Here is a 19,527-nt window from a genome sequence, read left to right on the forward strand (position 1 = left end):
ATGTAGGAGGAGTAACTCAGAGGTATTCCATAGAAAATTCTACTTTTAATAACCATAGCAACACCTTTCATCGGAGTTCAAAACCCAAAGAAGGAAATGTATGAATTATATATCTAAGCGTAGTTAATTTAATTGTTGCCAAATAATTGAAATTAAACTAAAACAAAAGGAAGGGTGGAATTTTCAAAAAAGAAAAAATGCTTACAGATTGAAAACGGACAGAAGATAGGCACTTGACCATTACATAAGCTTTTCTGGTATCTGTCAGATAGAGCTAATGTAAAAAACAAATATACATTATATTTGCTTACAAGGTCAGTATAACGATCCTAAAAATGTAATGCAAACTTTTAACAAAGTAACTGAAATCTCTTAAAAAAAGATCACAGTCACAGGGAAATGATGACAGCAGGCATATCACATCATGGAGTAGGGTTGGTGAAAGCCCATTTCCAGACATTATCATTTTACTATAAAAATTCATTATAAGAGCTATGTGCATGAAGCTCCTGTTGTTTTTAAAATAATAAAACCCCAGTTCTGTTTGATTCATGAACTAAACATTGAACTAGGATTTCAGGAAAAATGTACAATCAATTTATTGTCCATCATAGGATGAGCTATGGTACATAATTTATTTAGCATACCCAGTGAAATGATCCATCACAATTACATAACAAAGATTTAAATAATACGAGATGGAGATAGCACCAAATGTAAATAAAAGGCGATTTGCTACCATAATTAATGAGCAAACTAATTAATCCTAGACATTTCACTCCTTTTGTTGGTTGGCAACTCCTCGCTCTAATTTTCTGTACCTCAAACTCATTTCCTTATAGACCTAAAAGATAGAAACACATGCAATTCTAAGTCTTATAGTAAAGAATGGTTTCTATACGTTAGTGTTCATACTCGTTTGACAAATTAATTAATAGGTGCACATGTTCAGATGGTATGTAATGTACTATTTCTAACAAGTTTGTTTTAAGCATTAAATACTTTATGTGTACATGAATCAAAATATTCAAAACTTATCACAATCAATGGAATTGTTTGAGTATTCATGAATTAGTGCTACATATTTTTGTACTGTTTATTTTATTTATGTATCATTTCTTAGAGTATTAATGAACTAGCACATCAACATGAATGTCGATCAAAGCCGCTATGTGTGATGCCTGCATATTTAAGTACACTGAGTTGTATTCAGTATAACTTGTTTTCAGCACAAGAGTTTGCAAACCTATTAATTTTACTGGAAATTTTAATTGGTAAATAAACATAGTATGTCATACCTTTGAAAGTACCTGTTATTATTAAGGCCAAGATAAATAAAAAATGTGTTTCCTATTCCAACCTGAAAATAAATAGGGTTGGTAGAGAAAACATTTTATTTTATTTTAACATGTTATTGGGAAGCACATTGCCACTTTTCTCCAGGGATATTGCTGTCAAAATATTTCTGATTAATGTGCGTATGATAAGTCTTTTCTCAAATGAGGAGGTGATCAACTGGAAGAGTTTACTCCTGGGAAAACATTGGCAGCAAACTGCAGGGTCAGATCTTTAATATTAGGGTCAGTTGGAAAAGCAGAAACACATAATCTATTTATCTAAGCCTAAAAGTATGACATTTTTTATATACTAAAAATTTCAGTGAATTGATAGACAATTGATACACAAACACATGTGGTTTTCAGTGTATAACTATCGTGTATTCATTATTTACACACCTCACTAGCACCCTCTGTTGGGACTGCCACACACTCAGGTCGGTGGTGGTTCTTAACAACCTCAGCGAAATCACAACCGTCGAGCCCTGTAAAATAAATCATACACTACCAATAAGACAACTGAATATCAATACTTAAAGGTTGTTTATTTTTAAAATCTGAAAGACATTCCTATTCTTCATTTTCTATTTGCAGAAGTTAAAAATCTTTAACAAGATTGCAAAAACTTATCAAATCAAATTTATATACAATTTTTGGATCAAAGATGTTTGCGGGGATGGAATGCTTACATAATTATTACATGTATCATATTCTTTGTGTATACACTACTTAGAACACACTTCTAATCATAAACTACCTAGCAGACACTACTGAGTACACACTACTAAGATTAAATATAATTTACTTCTGAGTAAACTCCACTGAATATATACATTAAACGTTACAGAGAATACACTACTGAGTATACACTATACAGTAAAGAGCACACATTAATGAGTACGAGGGTCATTCAAAAAGTTCATGGACTTTCGTCCTATTTTTTTTTATTTAAGGTCATATTATATCCAAATTTGGTACACATATCTTTAACAACAAATTTGAATAATTTGTCAATGAGTAATAAAAATTGGAATATGTCTTCATATTTCTAAAAATCATTTAAGATTTAGAACAACGAAAACTGAGTCGAGGAAAAAAGTCAAAATTGAATAATTTACTAAATTTCACTTTATAGTATTTAAAGCCATACTTCTAATGAATGGAGTTGAAACAAAATAAAATTTGCATGAATTGTATGAATGAAGTCTTGCTGTCTAAGATGCTATCAAGTGATGCAATATATTGCTCCGTTTAAAAGAAATCAGTTTCTAAACACATATTGACTTGATTAAAAAAAGGCAAAAAAAGAAAGGTTAAACTTGATGTGCGCTTCACTGTTGCGGAACTAATAGAGTTATGCAGAATTTGAAAACGCTGACAATCTAGTTCAAGTTATTTGCACAAATGTTAGCAAACTAGGTATCAATTGTTATGGATACGTTTTCATGAATGGAGAAGACGCTACAATCCGTGTATGTACTGAAAAAGCAGAGTAATTTTGAGAAACTTTTTCAGCGTTCTTTTTAACTTGACAATGTTGGTTAAGCGTGCTCCATGGTAACAAAGTACATGTATGTTGCTTTAAAAATTGGCTAACACGAGTTCTATATAATAAAATAGAATAAAACTTCACACTTTGACAAAATAAATGATTTAATTTACGAAATTATGTTGATTTTTAATCTTGTAATAATAATATGATGATGAGGAACATTGTCTACGTATTTTTTGAATGACCTTCGTATATACTACTGAGTATATATTATGGAGTATATACATGTATATACATTTCTGACTACACAACATACCCTACTGAGTATACATTATTGAGTGTAAATTACTGAGTAAAACCTTTACGTAATGAGTGTACATTATTGAGTATACACTACTGAGTATACATTATTGAGTATACATTACTGAGTATACATTTTGAGTTTATTCCTCCTGAGTATACTCACCATGTTTAGCTCTGTAACAGGAGCCAAGGCCGGCTGAGTTTGGAATATCACTCACAAAAACAGGTGCCCCAAACACATCCGATATAACCTAGAATGGTAAAACAATTAGAAATATTACAATATAATCCAGAAAAATTTAATCTAGATTGGTATAAACCATAGATTGATATAACCTATAGAATGATACAATCTATATTGATATAATCTATAGATTGATATAACGTAGAATAATTTTCCAATAAAATAGAATTATATAAACTAGAATGATATAACCTAGACTGATATGAATGAATTCACCTATAAAATAATATGACCTAATGGTCTATGAATAATATAACCTAGAATGATATGATCTAGATTGATATTTTCTAGAATGATATATCACCTTGAATAATATAACCTATAATGATATGAACAATACATGTATACAGTAACCTAAAGAATAATATAAACCTATGATGATAGAACATGGAATACAATCTAAATTGATATAAGAATATTTGATTCATATCACACTTATTTACTAGGGCTTTACCCCTGACAAGGGATTTGATTACCAGAATCTTGTAGCCGTGCTTTTTGATATTATATGTCCTTGACCTTTACCTGCAGAATAGCCTTATTCAGAGAGGCTCCACCAGTGGCCAGAATTCGGGTGTCCAGGCCTGTTAAGGATTTAATCAGTCACCATACATACATGTACATGTGATGTGTTTGTACTGATATATATATAGATTTCAGAAAAAGTTAGACTGATGTGACCTAATTCCACAAATAATGACATCTGCAAGCAGTTAAGTAACGTAGAACAAAATTATGTCAAGATATCACATGAAATAGTATCGGAGAAAAGGTTGAAATGTTGAACCATTTACTTTAAAATGATAAATACATGTATAACAGGTTGATAAAGTTAACATGTAAAACATTACAAGGAATTTTCTAAGAAATTCAAAAGTTAAAAATTAAATTTATTTAAAAAATACAAAATTCTGCTCACCCCATGGTCTCGTCCTTAACATATTATACATCCTACCTGTGTGAATTCCTCTCTTTTCTGTGTACATTTTACGAGCGATCATCTGACCCTCTATCACAGCTCGCACTTCTACTTCTGGTGGGAAGGAGGCCACCTAATTAACAACAAAGATTCTTAGAGTAAGACAACTGTAATTCACTCAAGAAGAAATTCCCCCTATTCATTTTAATCTTAATCGCTAGGTAGCGTATTTAACATCTTAATAAACTAAAATCAAGTTTTACAAAAAAAATTCTGAATTAAAAAAAGAAGTACATATACTAGTATATTGAAATAAATATAAATTTATCTTGAATGACTGGTATCTTAAAACCGAATCTGTATGCAAGATATTACATTTTAATAAACAACCCTACAAAGCTCAATTGGTTAAGATTACCCAACATCCAGAAAGACATATCTGCAAAACTTTGCCAGATGCAAACTTATCTAAAAATAGGTTTGGAGGGGGGTGGGTAAATGAAAATGACATCTTCTGGCATATACAGGATTTGTGGTAATTAAGAAGAGAAAAGCTTCATCATAACATTTTACATGTTAGATATCCAGGTGTTGTTTCTAAATTCCTCATGATGTACCTTTTCATCTGATTTGTTGAATCGGAAAATTCCTTGAGATAATGGCTGAATCTCCATCACATCAAAATATATTCCTGTATAACAAAAAAATCGATCATATTCATTTCAGAAAATATTTAATCAGGATACAGAGTACTTTGGAAATTTCAATAAACAATACTTTTATCAAGGCTTTAGCATTGCTAAATCCCTTTTATATCAAAACTCTCAAAGGTGCTTTCTTATGTTTGTTGAAGTAATATTTTTACCTATATTTCCATTATTTCCCATTGGTGTGTTTTTCAAACATTCTGAAAATTTATCCCATGATCCTTCAGCACATTCATCTTTGATTCTCTCTCTTGTGAGAGAACCATTTTTAAAGCTGGAAAAGAAATTCCATAGTCTGTTACAATTTATTTTTAATTGATTCATATAAAATTAACTTGTATAATTGGAAGAAGTTTGTGATATACTGCCAGAGAGTTTGATAAAATTTATTTTAAAAAAATAACTCTGCATAACTCTGACTACTGAACTCTCTTAACTATCATTCTTATTTGCAATACAAAATATTTTTTCCCTGTCAAGTTAAAATCCCCCCCCCCCCCCAATAAAAAAAAACTTTACCCAACAAAAGCCATATATGTATCAGGGTCGATGGGGTTAACAAAAAGATCGCCATCCAGTTCCACTGTCTGCCTCGACAGCCAGGAGAATACTGTATCACTGGACCCCAGACTTATCTAATAAGAAAATAAGTGATTACATAAAACTACAATTATGATATGTGTGGTTTGTTTAACAAAGAATTAAATTTTTTCACATTTGTTTTAATCCAAAGGATCAGTATAAAATAATTAATAGAATCTGTGATTTGAAAATAGAAAAGATACATCACTGAGAGTTCATTTAACTCCCATTTCTGAAACCATTAAAGAAGAAAAAATAGAGGTCTATAGGGCAAAGTGCTCATCAGAGTTGATTTACATGTAGCCTTGCTGTTCTTTATCAGGAGATACTTTTTTTTTGAATCTCCATCTTGAGTTTTAATAAAAATATTGACTTTATATTGAAAACCAAATTCTACAATGTAGGACCAAGGGAGTGATTTAGTAATCATATTAATTCCACAACACTAGCATAAATTAATATCAATATGATCCATAAGCCCTACTTTTCTGGAGATTTCTTTACTTGTACACATGGGGTGGGGGTGGGGGCTTTTTTTGCAAAGATATACACTGTACATACATGTAATATAGGCATTAAAAATTCGATATTACAATCCAAGAGTAAGGATGTTTGTTTTTTTTTTTAATTCTAAGATAAAAATGAGAGGGGGGGGATTTTTAATAAGCCAATGGCTCAGGTGAGCTTACAAAATACTTTTTTTAAACAAATATGTATATGGTTATTGGTAAACATTCATTTATCACCGGTGTTTAATACTTACAATTGTATCACCTAGTTTTGGTGCCACGCCTGCCAAGGAAGCTACAGAAAATATAACAAAGTGTTTAAAATATATGATAATACACTAGCAATTAAAGTTCATTCATCCTATGATAAGAGATGTTACTCTCAATATAAAAACAATCATTCCCTTACACAATTGTAGAGTACGTCGTTTCTGATAAATTGTTCCAAAATGCTATGCTGAAAATTCGTGTATCATAATTATAGATTTGATTTCTTTTAAAAATAAATATATCTGAAAAAGCAAACTTTCATGCAAGATACCAAAAGGATGACAAAAGGATTAAAGATATAAGGATGAAAAACCTGAAAGTCTTCCTCACAGTTTTTACAAGAGTAAGGATGTTTGTTTTTGTGTTTTTAATTCTAAGATAAAAATGAGAGGGCTCATTGTTAGTCCTTAAATATCTATGAAAATTGCCCAAAAATAAGTTGATATATTTTTGTAAAAACACTTTTCCTTATTGCAGAGCATTTATCTCTAACTAAATTTCATCAAAATACTAAAATCTCATACCCAGGAACAACAAGAGATGTTTGTAAAACACTTATGCCCCCTCCCCCCAATGGATTTTTTGTAAGTCCAAAAGGGACATAACTCAAAAATGGTGCCATTGTATCCCAAAAATAATAAAACTAGATATTCATCTGATATATCTGTATACTAAATTTCATTTTAGTATGTGTAACCTCTGCAAAGAAAATGAACGGAAACTGCAAATAATTGCAATTTTTCTAAGTCCAAGGGACATAACTCTGTCGAAAATGGCGCAATTGTACAAAAAAAAATTGGCCTTGATATTCATCTGATATACTGTATCTGTATATTAAATTTCATTTCAGTATGTGCAACCTCTGCAAAGAAAATGAATGGAAACTGCAAGTAATTGAAATTTTTCTAAGTCAAAGGGGCATAACTCTATCAAAAATGGCACGGTCGCATCCAAAACTGAACTTGACCTTGATATTTATCTGATATATCTGTATACCAAATTTCATTCAGAAACACCAATTTCAGTACTTAATGCCTGTATATACTTGTATATGTTTTGTGAAAGTTTTGAGACTTTTTTTGAAATAAAACTTAAAATGTATTTCATTACATTTGTCTAGGTAATTGAGAGTTATTAATTACATAAAAAAAAATCAATGTAATTTTAAGCAATTGACAAAATTACCCCAGTATTAATGTATTTGAAAGTACATGTATTTAATTACATATCAAAGTAATTGACCCAAACCCTGTTTGAATTAGCCCTGGGGTAAGACTCGGGAGGGAGAGAAAATATTTTATTTTACCTGTAGTTGTTCATGTAGTTGTCTTTTGTCATCAAGATTTCTTAAGATTTGGTTTGTACCTTTTTTCCAGTATACACTACCATTTTGCTGCAGAGAAAAGGTACTTTATATGAATATTAATTACAAAAAGTATTATATATGAATATTAAAACAACATAAGATGCATTTTTGAAATTTTACTTTGCTGTTAAAATGTGTTATTATGATTAATTTGTATATAATTTTAAACCTTTTTGATCAATTAGACTAAAAGGCATTAAATTCTTTCAGGAGAAGGACTTCTACACAATCGAATATACAGTATAAGAAATCATTATTGTACAGGACGAAAATAATTTGATTCAATCAAAGCCTATAAATAGTTCTTACTTAGGAAATATGAACAAAAGAATATTATAAACACTTTTTTCTGTCATTGAAATAGTTATTTACAACTTTGCAAAACTTCTGACAGCAAAATTGCAGCTCATATTGCTTTTATTATATATGGGATGTTACAACGCAATATGTAATAACAACGCGTAGTGTAATAAACTGGATTATTACATTTTTAATCGTTCTTCTGATAAATTGTACAATCTATCACTTCTATTTGAAGCCTCAAACTCTAAGTATCCTTGGACCCAAGATGCATCAACTGACAAAGTTTGATGTTTCTCAGCCAGTTAGGATTGAAGATATTTCAATAAAGCTACAAAATACCATAAGTAGATCAGAGTAAACTACTTTTTGATTGAAATTTTCTGAGGACTCAAGAGGCATTTATTGGCAAAGTGAAAAAATGATTCTAAGCCAATAATTACCCGAGATACTTAAATATAGCCATAAAATGTCAGAAGTAGGTCACCATGACCTCCTTTTTGGTCATCATTCTCTGATATTGTGAGATCCATCAACTGACAAAGTGTGTTATTACATTTTGAGTTCTTGCTTAATAACCTAAGAATCGTATTTATTTATTACATTTTGCATTGATCTCGACGCAAAATGTAATAATGAAAAATGTAATAATCCTAAATGTGTATTGTTACATTTTGCGTTATTAAATTATGCGTTGATTTCGACGCAAAATGTAATAACCCAGGTTTATAATATAGCTAATAAATAGTCTCTAATAAAATACTACTAAAAATCTAGAGAATTTTAGCGTTCAATATCTTGACATTTCATTGAACTCTGAATTTTTATTACATATATGAGTATGCCAGAAACATTCCAAATACGAGCGTTCAATATCGAACGTCCCGTTGTAAACAAAAAATGTCGTCTGGTCAAATTCTCAGAGTTAAATTAAAGAGAAGAAGTGGTATCTAGGTAAAATGTGTTTATTATTTACTCAAACATAAATTATTAATTTTATTAAAAATTTAGTACGTATTAGACCCATTAAAATATAAATAAGTAAATCATAACGCTCGGTGGGGTCATCAGAATGATGCGATATTGAACACTTACAGGACAGGCATTAATTTGAATACCGATACTAAAAAAAATCATTAATTTGAGTTTAATTTTAGTTGGAATAATTATCATAATCATAATGAGGAAATGTTTAGCTATATAATAAAGGAGTTATTGCACTTATATTGGTGAATATTGGCACAAGTTGGCTGTACAAATGCACGAGCTTGCGAGTGCATTTGTACAGCCAACGAGTGCCAGTATTCATCATTATAAGCGCAATAACCCTATATTAGTACATTTCGCTTTATCATTACATTTTGCATTGCACCTAAACACCTATTTTTCTTATTTATCTCCCCTACTTCAGTAATTATCAAATCAATGATTAATTAACTTTATCAATTCAAAAAAATGTTCAAAACTTCAATAATTAAGGAATTAAAATATCAAGATACAATTTTTTGATAAAATATTTATGTACAAGAAGAAGATGTCAACACCTGTCCTGCCCCTGAAATGCACGCCACTTTATGAAAGGGAAAACCATTCTTCTTCATTTTATCTAGCAACAAGTCAAAGGCCTGTCAAAAAATGCATAATATATAAAACATGTACAGCATGTACAGTTGCAAAAAAAAACAACATTCCTACTCTTTTAGCCAACATTTTTATTAGTATTGTTATATGCATGGGGGCTGGACTTTAGAATATTGCATATTAATCAAAGGCTGATGGTGAAGTGTTTTTAAGTGATGTAAATTAGCATCCAGTTGTAAATATTTTAGAAATGTTTTATTGTTCATGTTATTTCATTATCTTATTGTTTACTTGAATTATTGATGCAATACACATTGTACTTCGACATTGTAATGTAAATAAATGCTGTTTTTTTTATCTACCATATTACGAACGAATTTACTTACTTATTTCAGCACTATCACATGTGTTGAAAATTGGGCGCCTGCCATCTTTCTTACGAAGAAAATAGTCATGTGACATAAACATTGTCGTTTTACAATTGATAAGATCGAAATAACACTGTCCATGTCGTCGAATATTTATAATTGATAGTTAAATGTTATTTCATTGCAGTATTGTCGTTTGATTATGTTCTATTTGACGAAATGTTTTGGAACTTGAATATGTAGCGTAATACTTATGTGTGTACATTATTGTTCGGTATTACTACGCCATGGATTGTGTGTGTCCGTTTTATTACAGATTGTTTGTTGAACTTATTTTATTATGTATATCGAATAGAATTTATAGCTCCTACCTTACATGTAGAACAGACATTTTTAGCGACGTTATTTTCTTTGTATTATACAATATGTATGTAAAGTAGTTCTGAGAGGCTCCAGAAAGGACAATTATTCATTGGTTTGTTGTGATCACGTGACCATTACAGAAGGTTATATATATGAGCAGCGAACGCCAGTTTCGGTACAACGATTATAACGATCAGATCTTATTACGTCATCAACATCACTGACTGTAAATTACTAGCGACTTAGGTATGAGAAAATAATGTAAACTATTACAAATTAAGTAGCGTATAATTTCTCCACCACACGGACACCGCAATCCACTGTATTTTATTAGGCCAGAGATGTTAAGCTAGGACTTAGACTCATATAGATGTAGATACTGACTGTTTTGTTATATTTCATTGAAGTCTTTATTAAATGAAATATCTGAAACGAGAAATGGAACTTGGTTATGATTTAGAAGGATGTGAAGTAAATTATCAAGGGTGTTTAAATACATGCGATGGGCTGAGGATGCCCCCCCCCCCCTTTTTATATGTGGACGGATGTCATGAGTACTCCTGATAAAATTTAATTAATTGAATTTACACGGGATGGAAACACTGTAAGCTGATTGGCATTTGACAGGGTGCTGAGGAAGCTTACAGTACATTTCGAGACTATTCCAAGCTTTTTAAAATAAATTAACTCATAGAGAAAAACATAACAAGAGGCCCATGGGCCACATCGCTCACCTGAGCACTGTGGCTAGGAAAAAGTAGAATTGGTTTATTATTGAAAAGTTTAAATCTAAAAGTAGTCCCATAACCAATTATGGCTTTGTTATTCTTGAGAAGAAGATTTTTAAAGAATTTTACTATATTATATTTCTATGTAAAACTTTGGTCGGCCATTGTGGCCCCGCCCTACCCCTGGGGGTCATGATTTGAACAAACTTGAGTCTACACTACCTGAGGATGCTTCCATATAAATATGAACAATTATGGTTTTTTTTATTCTTGAGAAGAAGATTTTTAAAGAATTTTACTATATTATATTTCTATGTAAAACTTTGGTCGGCATTTTGGCCCTGCCCTACCCCCGGGGGTGATGATTTGAACAAACTTGAATCTACACTACCTGAGGATGCTTCCATATAAATATCATCAATTATGGCTTTGCTATTCTTGAGAAGAAGATTTTTAAAGAATTTTACTATATATTTCTATGTAAAACTTTGGTCGGCCATTTTGGCCCCGCCCTACCCCCGGGGGTCACGATTTGAACAAACTTGAATCTACACTACTTGAGGATGTTTCCACATAAGTTTCATCTTTCCTGGCACAGTGGTTCTTGAGAAGAAGATTTTTAAAGAATTTTACTATATATTTCAATGTAAAACTTTGGTCGGCCATTTTGGCCCCGCCCTACCCCCGGGGGTCATGATTTGAACAAATTTGAATCTACACTACCTGAGGATGTTTCCACATAAGTTTCATTTTTCCTGGCACAGTGGTTCTTGAGAAGAAGATTTTTAAAACATACCACCAAATTTTCATTAATTCCCAATTATCTCCCCTTGAATGAGGGCGTGGCCCTTCATTTGAACAAACTTGAATCCCCTTTACCCAAGAATATTTTGTGGCAAGTTTGGTTGAAATTGGCCCAGCGGTTCTTGAGAAGAAGTCAAAAATGTGAAAAGTTTACGGACGGACAGACAGACAGACAGACAGACGGACGACGGACAAAATGTGATCAGAAAAGCTCACTTGAGCTTTCAGCTCAGGTGAGCTAAGAACCTGAAACAGTATTTACGAGGTTTGATCCAAACGTAATGTCACAATTTTGATAAAATTGCCAATAGTTGACATGTACGAATGAAGTTTTACATGATATGATCGAAGCTACATTTATAACAAATCAGTCCTGAAAAAAATCAAATGAAAATGATTTATACTTTTCAAAATATCAAATTATATACAAAGAGCAATTATGCTAGTCTCGGCAACTAAATAACGTCAGAAGATGGATACGCGCTGTCATACACTTAGGCCCTTCCCCTTCGTTTCATTAATAATATTTGAGATTAACGAACACATTCACATATATTTCTCTTTTAAAAAGAATTTTTGGTACCCATTGTACACTCACTTTATACATAATTCAGACCTTGGTCAAAATTCTTTGAGTAGTACCATAAGACAAACTTAAAGTTTCTTATATCGCTCTAACTGTTTCTCTTTTTGGACAACGTCAGACACCACTGAACGTTTCCGACCGACCTCCCCTTTTCGGTTTTTATGTCCTCTGCTGATCATTCAGTGAACCATGACCCGCTAAAAATCGCAGAAACAATCTATAATTAAGGTAAGTCACTCGTCAAATTTTTAAATCAAGGATTTTTTGGGAAGTATATTTTGGATAAGTACTCATATAGTATGACTCAAAATCGCAAAGAAAATAGGGGGTCAGTGTGCATCTTACTGATCTATGGTACAATTAAGTTGACCTTTTCGCACTTAAGATTTAACTCTTTGATTAATTACTTTATCTCTAATTTTATTTTATCAGATGTTACTACGTTAATATATTTAATCTTATTTTACATAAAATAGTTTGAATAATATTTATCATTGAACAAATCTTGCAAATTAATGCGCGTTTATTATTGTGTGACCTTTTTGCACTAAAAAATAACATATTTGGGGTATTAAAAAACTAAATAGGCAATAAAACATTTTCTTACATCAAACTTTTTAGGAGTTAAGTGCTGATCAGTCACAAGTATCGAGTAGTTTAAAATAATGAAAGAAAAAGTTGGGGTCAGTGATGTTAATTTTGAAATATTGGTCAAAATATGTGATTTTCAGGCAAAAATGGTGTAAATTTTATCTTGACTTCTTTAATATATCTTCCTTTCTTGGCAAAGTTTATTGAGGGAAGGTGTAAAACTTGTTCTAAAAATATAAATTAAGACCTATATTAAATATTCCTGCAAAATCACAACGGAAAATATTCTCCGAGTAAAAGTATGTGAGGCTAAAGTTTCAAGACATTGAATTTAATAAATGTGCAGATTTGCAGAAATTTCTGCTGAATATCCTTCCACCACATGAATTAGTCCCTCATAAATCTTGCTTCTTTGTAGATTTTTAAGCAGTTTTTTCAATGAATGTTAAAAAAAATTTACATTGTTGATTATAAATATTTTATAAAAATTAAATTTTAATAAATATTTTTTAAGTAAGAGGTTCTGCATGAACTTTTCTAAGAAGCTGACGAGTGACTTACCTTAAGTATCTTGTTTACATTTTCTCCTCCGTGACTTTGATTAATCATCTTAACTTTCTTTTACAGGCGATTTCCCCATTATGAAGCAAAACACATTACAGCTCGTTTTAGCAGTTTTCTCAAGATCAACATTTCATTTGTTCAATATTAGCTGATTAAAACAAAAATATTTATGATAAAAAAAATGACGCCATCTTTTTTTCAACTTAAGGACATACGCAAGGTACCTTACCTACGGATAATTTTTTCAAGATATTCTAAATTTAAACTTATGATACCATTACATGTTCATAGACAAAAAAATCAGCATGCGTTACCAGCGGTTTTGAAAAGATATCAAATTGTGAAAAATTTTGCATTACTCAAAGAAAAATTTACAAAAAATACAAAACATAAATTACAGATTTTTTTCATCAAAAATTGTTGAAGAAGAGGTGTACAAATCCATACATAGACATTAAAAGTATTGCACACATGTCCTTCATTTAGCATGTTTAGTGGAACTCTTCAACTCCAGGGAAGAATCCAATAAAGTTCAAACTATTGCATATGACCTTAAGGCTAGAAAATGTCGTAAAATTTTGTCTTTTAAAATATTGGGCGATTAAACGCTTTAACAGATGCTTTTTAATGTGTTTGTCTTTATTCATTCTAACAATTTACACTTTAAAATGTGACATTTAGTTGTGACACGGCGACACCTCTTATATTTAATATTCTAAACGCCTATAAAATTAATTCAATTAAACATTTTCAAATGAAATTTTCAATTTTGATCAGATTTTTTGTGTGCATCTTTTGTTATATAATATTTGATAACATGACGCCAAATATTAAAGATATTGACACAGTGACATTACTTTTGGATCAACCCTCGTACTATATATACAGAGCTTACCATGTAAATAACTAAATCAAACCATTTCTCAATTCTTGTTCCTAATATTTTAATAATTAGATGTCAAAAAATTACCCAAATACTGAAATAAGATATATTTTTCCTTATCAAATATCTTAGGAACATTGGAAATATTTTCAATAGTGTTATGGAAAATATTTTATTAGTATACTATGTGGTGGTCCTAAAATTAATTTTAAGTAAACATATCTGCTACAGTAACTTAAGACCCTTTAAATGACAGGTAATCTTACCTTGACCCACATGATAGTAGGGGCAGTAACTGTGACATTATCGTTGTGGATGTGCACTCCTCCATGAGTTCTAAAACAATATTCCATACACTCTATAAAATATTTTAACACTAGAAATTTTAATTTCAAACTCATTATCCTTAATTTTCTGACAATTTAACAGTTGTATTGCCATAGTTTCCTTGAGTAACATTATGTTTGATGCACTTATAGTTATAGAAGTACAAACCAGGGAAGAGAAAAAAATACTTATTTATAAAAAGTTAATCAATATAAACATTCTAGTTTTTACTTACTTGAATTCTGGAAGATCCGAGTCAAACTTGACTGCTGTTTCATTTACAAGTTGTAGAGAGTCACTTATTGCTTCAGCCTTGATCTGTAAAAAAGGGAAAATATACCTTCTTGTGTCATTAATTGAAAAGTGGATATATTCTTAAAATCATACAAAAGCATCATCATAATTAGCATACAGTTATATACGCCACTGAATTTCCCATTTGACCTCCTCTTAGATCCGCCTCATTCGTAACTACTTGGCCATTTCCGTGAACGTTCGGAAAATGGCCGAGTAGTTACGAATGAGATCCGCCTCACAGTATTTTTTTATATTTAGATCGGGGTCAAGATTTTTTTTTTGTCTTAACACTAATAATTTGTCAAGTAACATACAGTTTAAATGCAGCTATATAATAAAATGCATTCACCTACTTGTTGTGTGCTAAAATCAAATCCCAGAAACAACCGATCTTCACCAGCATCCATTGTTTACTGTCAACTGAAAACTGGGTCATCCTACGATTAGACCGTCCCCTAGTCGCTGAATCCCAGGGCAAGCGGTAAATCTAGTCTTCCCGACTCCGGACGGTCCCGGATTTTGGATTTTTAGCTATTTCTTTTTGACATGTGCACATAATTTATTTTCAAAACTTTTCAGGAGCATTTTATTGGTTTCTAGGTTTTAAGTTTGAATTAATTCACTTATGCAAAAAAAACTTCAGGAAACACGCGCATTTAATATAAATCTGTCTTTTTTCTTAAATTTAGATATTTAATTTATTTTGTTTATCATGCTTTATACACACGAGATGATTAATGTTTTTATTTTAAATTAAAAAAAAAAACAATTTGAATTATCTATGTGCTAAGTGTAAAATTCAATTTGCATTGATTGTTTTAATTCAGAAAAAAAAATAGGTCCATCATTAACAAGCTTTATGCAAACAGGTTTGTTGAATTACTTATCAGTCATTAAAGCGCAAAATTTCACTTTATATTTGACGCCGATTATATGGTAGAAGGTAGAAAATGGTCAGGATTATTAAACACAGTGATTACTTAGCTCAAGAAATATTTTTTATTACCATTTTTCTTTCTATCTCTTTTTTTCCCCTTTTTTATTCAATAAGATGAGATTTTTTTTTATGCATCCGATTATATAATTGGGGAAAATATCAACAAAAAATTGAGGATGTAATCAAATAAATCAAAATACAATTTGCATTTTTAACATCGATAAGCAGCTAGCTAAGTAAGCTTTAATTTCTTCATTCAAAATCTGCTGATTAAGTTGCATTGTTATCATTACGATATTGTTATAACCTCTTGAAATAGAAACATAACATTTTATTGATTCAAACTTTTCCCACATTGTCAAAAAATTTCGTTAATAAATAACCATGCCGATCTGAATATATTAGAGGTGCCCTTTCAGTGAACAATATCAACTGTTTGGCCTCCACCCCCTTCCCTGTTACAACGTATTTTATTAAAATTCGGTACCTGAATTTATATCAGTCGTCATTTTATGTAAATCTTGATTGATTATCTCAAAATATCAAAAACAGTAAGAAGTAAACGCTGTTTTCATATGCATGTAGCATGCATTTTGTGAACAGAAAATTAAATAAACTGTACAACATTTTTTAGTGTCTCGATCAATCGTTTGTAGAAATTCTTTCTCTGCTTGATAAAATTGATATTTCGGGGTTTTTTTTTACTGACAATGTTATCATGCACATTTATTATAACAACTTAGTTTTAAAGTGCAGTCTTCACCCCATCCACTTTCTGTTGCAGTAAGATCGAACCATTCCATGTTTTTTCTGTTGAAAATACGTGTATAGAATGCCTGCCCTATCCGACTTATGTTAAACTTTATCGAAGTTTTAGGTATTTTTTTTTTACTTGTTATGCCCTCCCCCTTTACATACACACTCTCCAAATTGCTTAGCGCTTGCATGATTATTGCTGTCATTGCCTCAGCGCTTTGATAATTAAAAAAAAAACTATTTGGGGCTTATTATAGTTAAAATTAAAACAGAACAATCAATAAAACTCAACATAAAAAGGGGCAGCACAGATACTAGTATACCCATGTCAACATTATCAACAACCAAGAGAAAGTTAGGGGGTTCCATGTATCTTTGTATTTTTTCCCACATTCAATTTGATTTAGTAAAGTGCAGAAATTAATTTTGAATCTTCATCATTTCAAATTAAATTATATGATATCAGTGTGACAGCAAAGTTTGGATTGATTTATATAATAATTATGGAAAACATTGCAAAATGAATATACGGTTTTGGTGTGCTGAGACGTCGCGCGTAGTACTGGGGTTTGAAATTGCGTAACTTGTAACACTGTAAACGACGGGTGTTAGTATTTTTGGTCATTTTATCATTTTGGCTACGTGGATTTTTCTGATAATTTGTACCAAGCTTCTATAACTTCCTGTGATGATGTCACATAACATTCATTAATAAATTTCTAATTTACGGACTGTTCAGACTGTTCGTAAAATAAGAAGCGTTCCGTAATATGCCGAAATCTTGACAAGTTACAAGAAAAGATAGAATGTTTGATAAACATTTTTTACTATATGACAGGTTCTTTTTGTAAAACTAAGTTGATAAATGAAATGTGCAAATCAAGAAGTAGTCAAATGTTTCTTTAAAAAATTATAAACAAGCAGTAGGGGAGATTAATAGAGCGATTTTGATGTCTAGTCAGTTTTGTTACTACGACACAAATAAGCGTATTTTTGTATCTAACCGGGCGTATAACACCAATGTGAGCTGTATTCTTTATTTACTGGGAAAACTTTTAACAGATAAAATATTATTTTTAAAATGTGCAAATTAATAAAATTTTGTTTTTAAAGAAACATTAAAAAGTAAGACATTTTTAAGAAAACAGGAGCAAAAATTGAATGTCTAGTCTGATTTGTTACGCCGTGAATTTTTGACGTTTTTACGCTTAAACGACATATGCAATAACGTCAGAAAAGTATATTTTGACGTTACAAAATCAGCCCCAATTGTGTGCGCGACGTCTTTGCGAAAAGAATAATTGAAGACTTCTTGGGAAATATTTTTTGAAATTTAATTTTTTTTAGTTAAAAATTTTCTATCAAATTAAAAATTTTCTATCATAATATTAACAATTTTCTATCAAACCAGCTTTTTCATTATCCCAAAATCTATAATATATTTGTATAAAAAGAGGAACAAATGAAATACCCTAAATTTATGTGAATTTACACTATTTTTATCTTGCAAAATTAAATTGAATATAACATGAGGCCCGTGGGCCACATCGCTCACCTGAGTAGCTTTCACAATGCTGTTCTTTATCAGATGCCCCCTTGTAATACCTACAGTAAAAATCGATTAGAACACGGACATTGTGAATTCATGGATTTAGCGAAGTTAGCTTGGATCCCCATCTACATGTACATGTATATAAATTTAACGAATTCCTTATAAGATATAACGAATTACGAATATAGTGGACTAATTTCGTAGGTCCCAGAGACTTTGTTATAAACAAGTTTTTTTGTATTGTGACCCCCCCCCTACCCCAGGGGTCATAATTTGGACAATTTAAAATCTGCACTACACCAGGATGTTTAAACAAAAGTTTAACTTTTTCCGACCCAGTAGTTTCCGAGAAGAAGATTTAAAGAAAAAATCTATATATTTTAATGTATAAATTTGGTTTCCTATTGTGGCGCCACCCTACCCCCGGGGTCATGATTTGAACAATTTAGAATGTACACTACATTAGGATGCTTTAACACAAGTTTCAGCTTTTCTGGCCCAGTGCTTCTTGAGAAGATTTTTAAAAGATTTTTAATATTTATTTTTAGGTAAAACTTTGATTCCCTATTGTAGCCCCGCCCAACACCAGGGGGTCATGATTTGAAGAATTTAAAATCTACAATACCCCAAGATGCTTCCACATACTTTTCAGCTTTCCTGGCTCTGTGGTTCTTGAAAAGAGGATTTTTTTAATGACCCTACCCTATTTTTGTCTTTTCTTGATTATCTCCCCTTGTGAAGAGAATTGCCCTTCATTTTAACAATTTAAATTCCCCTTTCCCAAGGATACTATACCAAGTTTGATTACTATTGGACCAGTGGTTCTTCAGAAGAAGTGGAAAATGTCCTCGAAATTAAACAATTTTTTAAAAAAAATAATGTAATGTAAAATAATCATGATTACATAAAGGAAAAGTAATCAGATGAAATTGATTACTTTAAAAAATGGTTGTAATCAACTTGTAATCAATTACGTTTAAATTCCAAAGTAATTGTAATATAATCAATTTCTTTTGAAAGTAATTGACCCCATCCCTGATGGTAATCGGTTAGTCGAAAAAAAAAATTATTTTTAGATTTGTATACAATTTTCTAAAATGGGAACTTTGGGTATAAAAGTTGAAATTTTATGGGGTTTTACACATCTTTAAAATTAAGCTT

General features: G+C 31.0%; 1 protein-coding gene across 1 annotated transcript; it reads right to left on the minus strand.

The window, feature by feature from the left end:
• Positions 1 to 574: 574 nt before the first annotated feature.
• On the minus strand, positions 575 to 15,554 carry LOC134232119 (xylulose kinase-like). Its single transcript, XM_062714074.1, has 14 exons — positions 15,475 to 15,554; positions 15,060 to 15,142; positions 14,764 to 14,833; positions 9,574 to 9,654; positions 7,670 to 7,756; positions 6,348 to 6,431; positions 5,522 to 5,637; positions 5,161 to 5,276; positions 4,913 to 4,986; positions 4,332 to 4,428; positions 3,902 to 3,960; positions 3,296 to 3,383; positions 1,737 to 1,822; positions 575 to 844 (listed from the first exon to the last, which is right to left on the minus strand). The coding sequence occupies exons 1-14, from the start codon at positions 15,526 to 15,528 to the stop codon at positions 776 to 778; spliced, it is 1,164 nt and encodes a 387-aa protein (XP_062570058.1). The 5' UTR covers positions 15,529 to 15,554; the 3' UTR covers positions 575 to 775.
• Positions 15,555 to 19,527: the final 3,973 nt, after the last annotated feature.

Source organism: Saccostrea cucullata, unplaced genomic scaffold, assembly GCF_032062105.1.
Source record: "Saccostrea cucullata isolate Sc308-1 unplaced genomic scaffold, CSIRO_AGI_Scuc_v1 ctg5197, whole genome shotgun sequence".
Taxonomy (NCBI): Eukaryota; Metazoa; Mollusca; class Bivalvia; order Ostreida; family Ostreidae; genus Saccostrea; species Saccostrea cuccullata.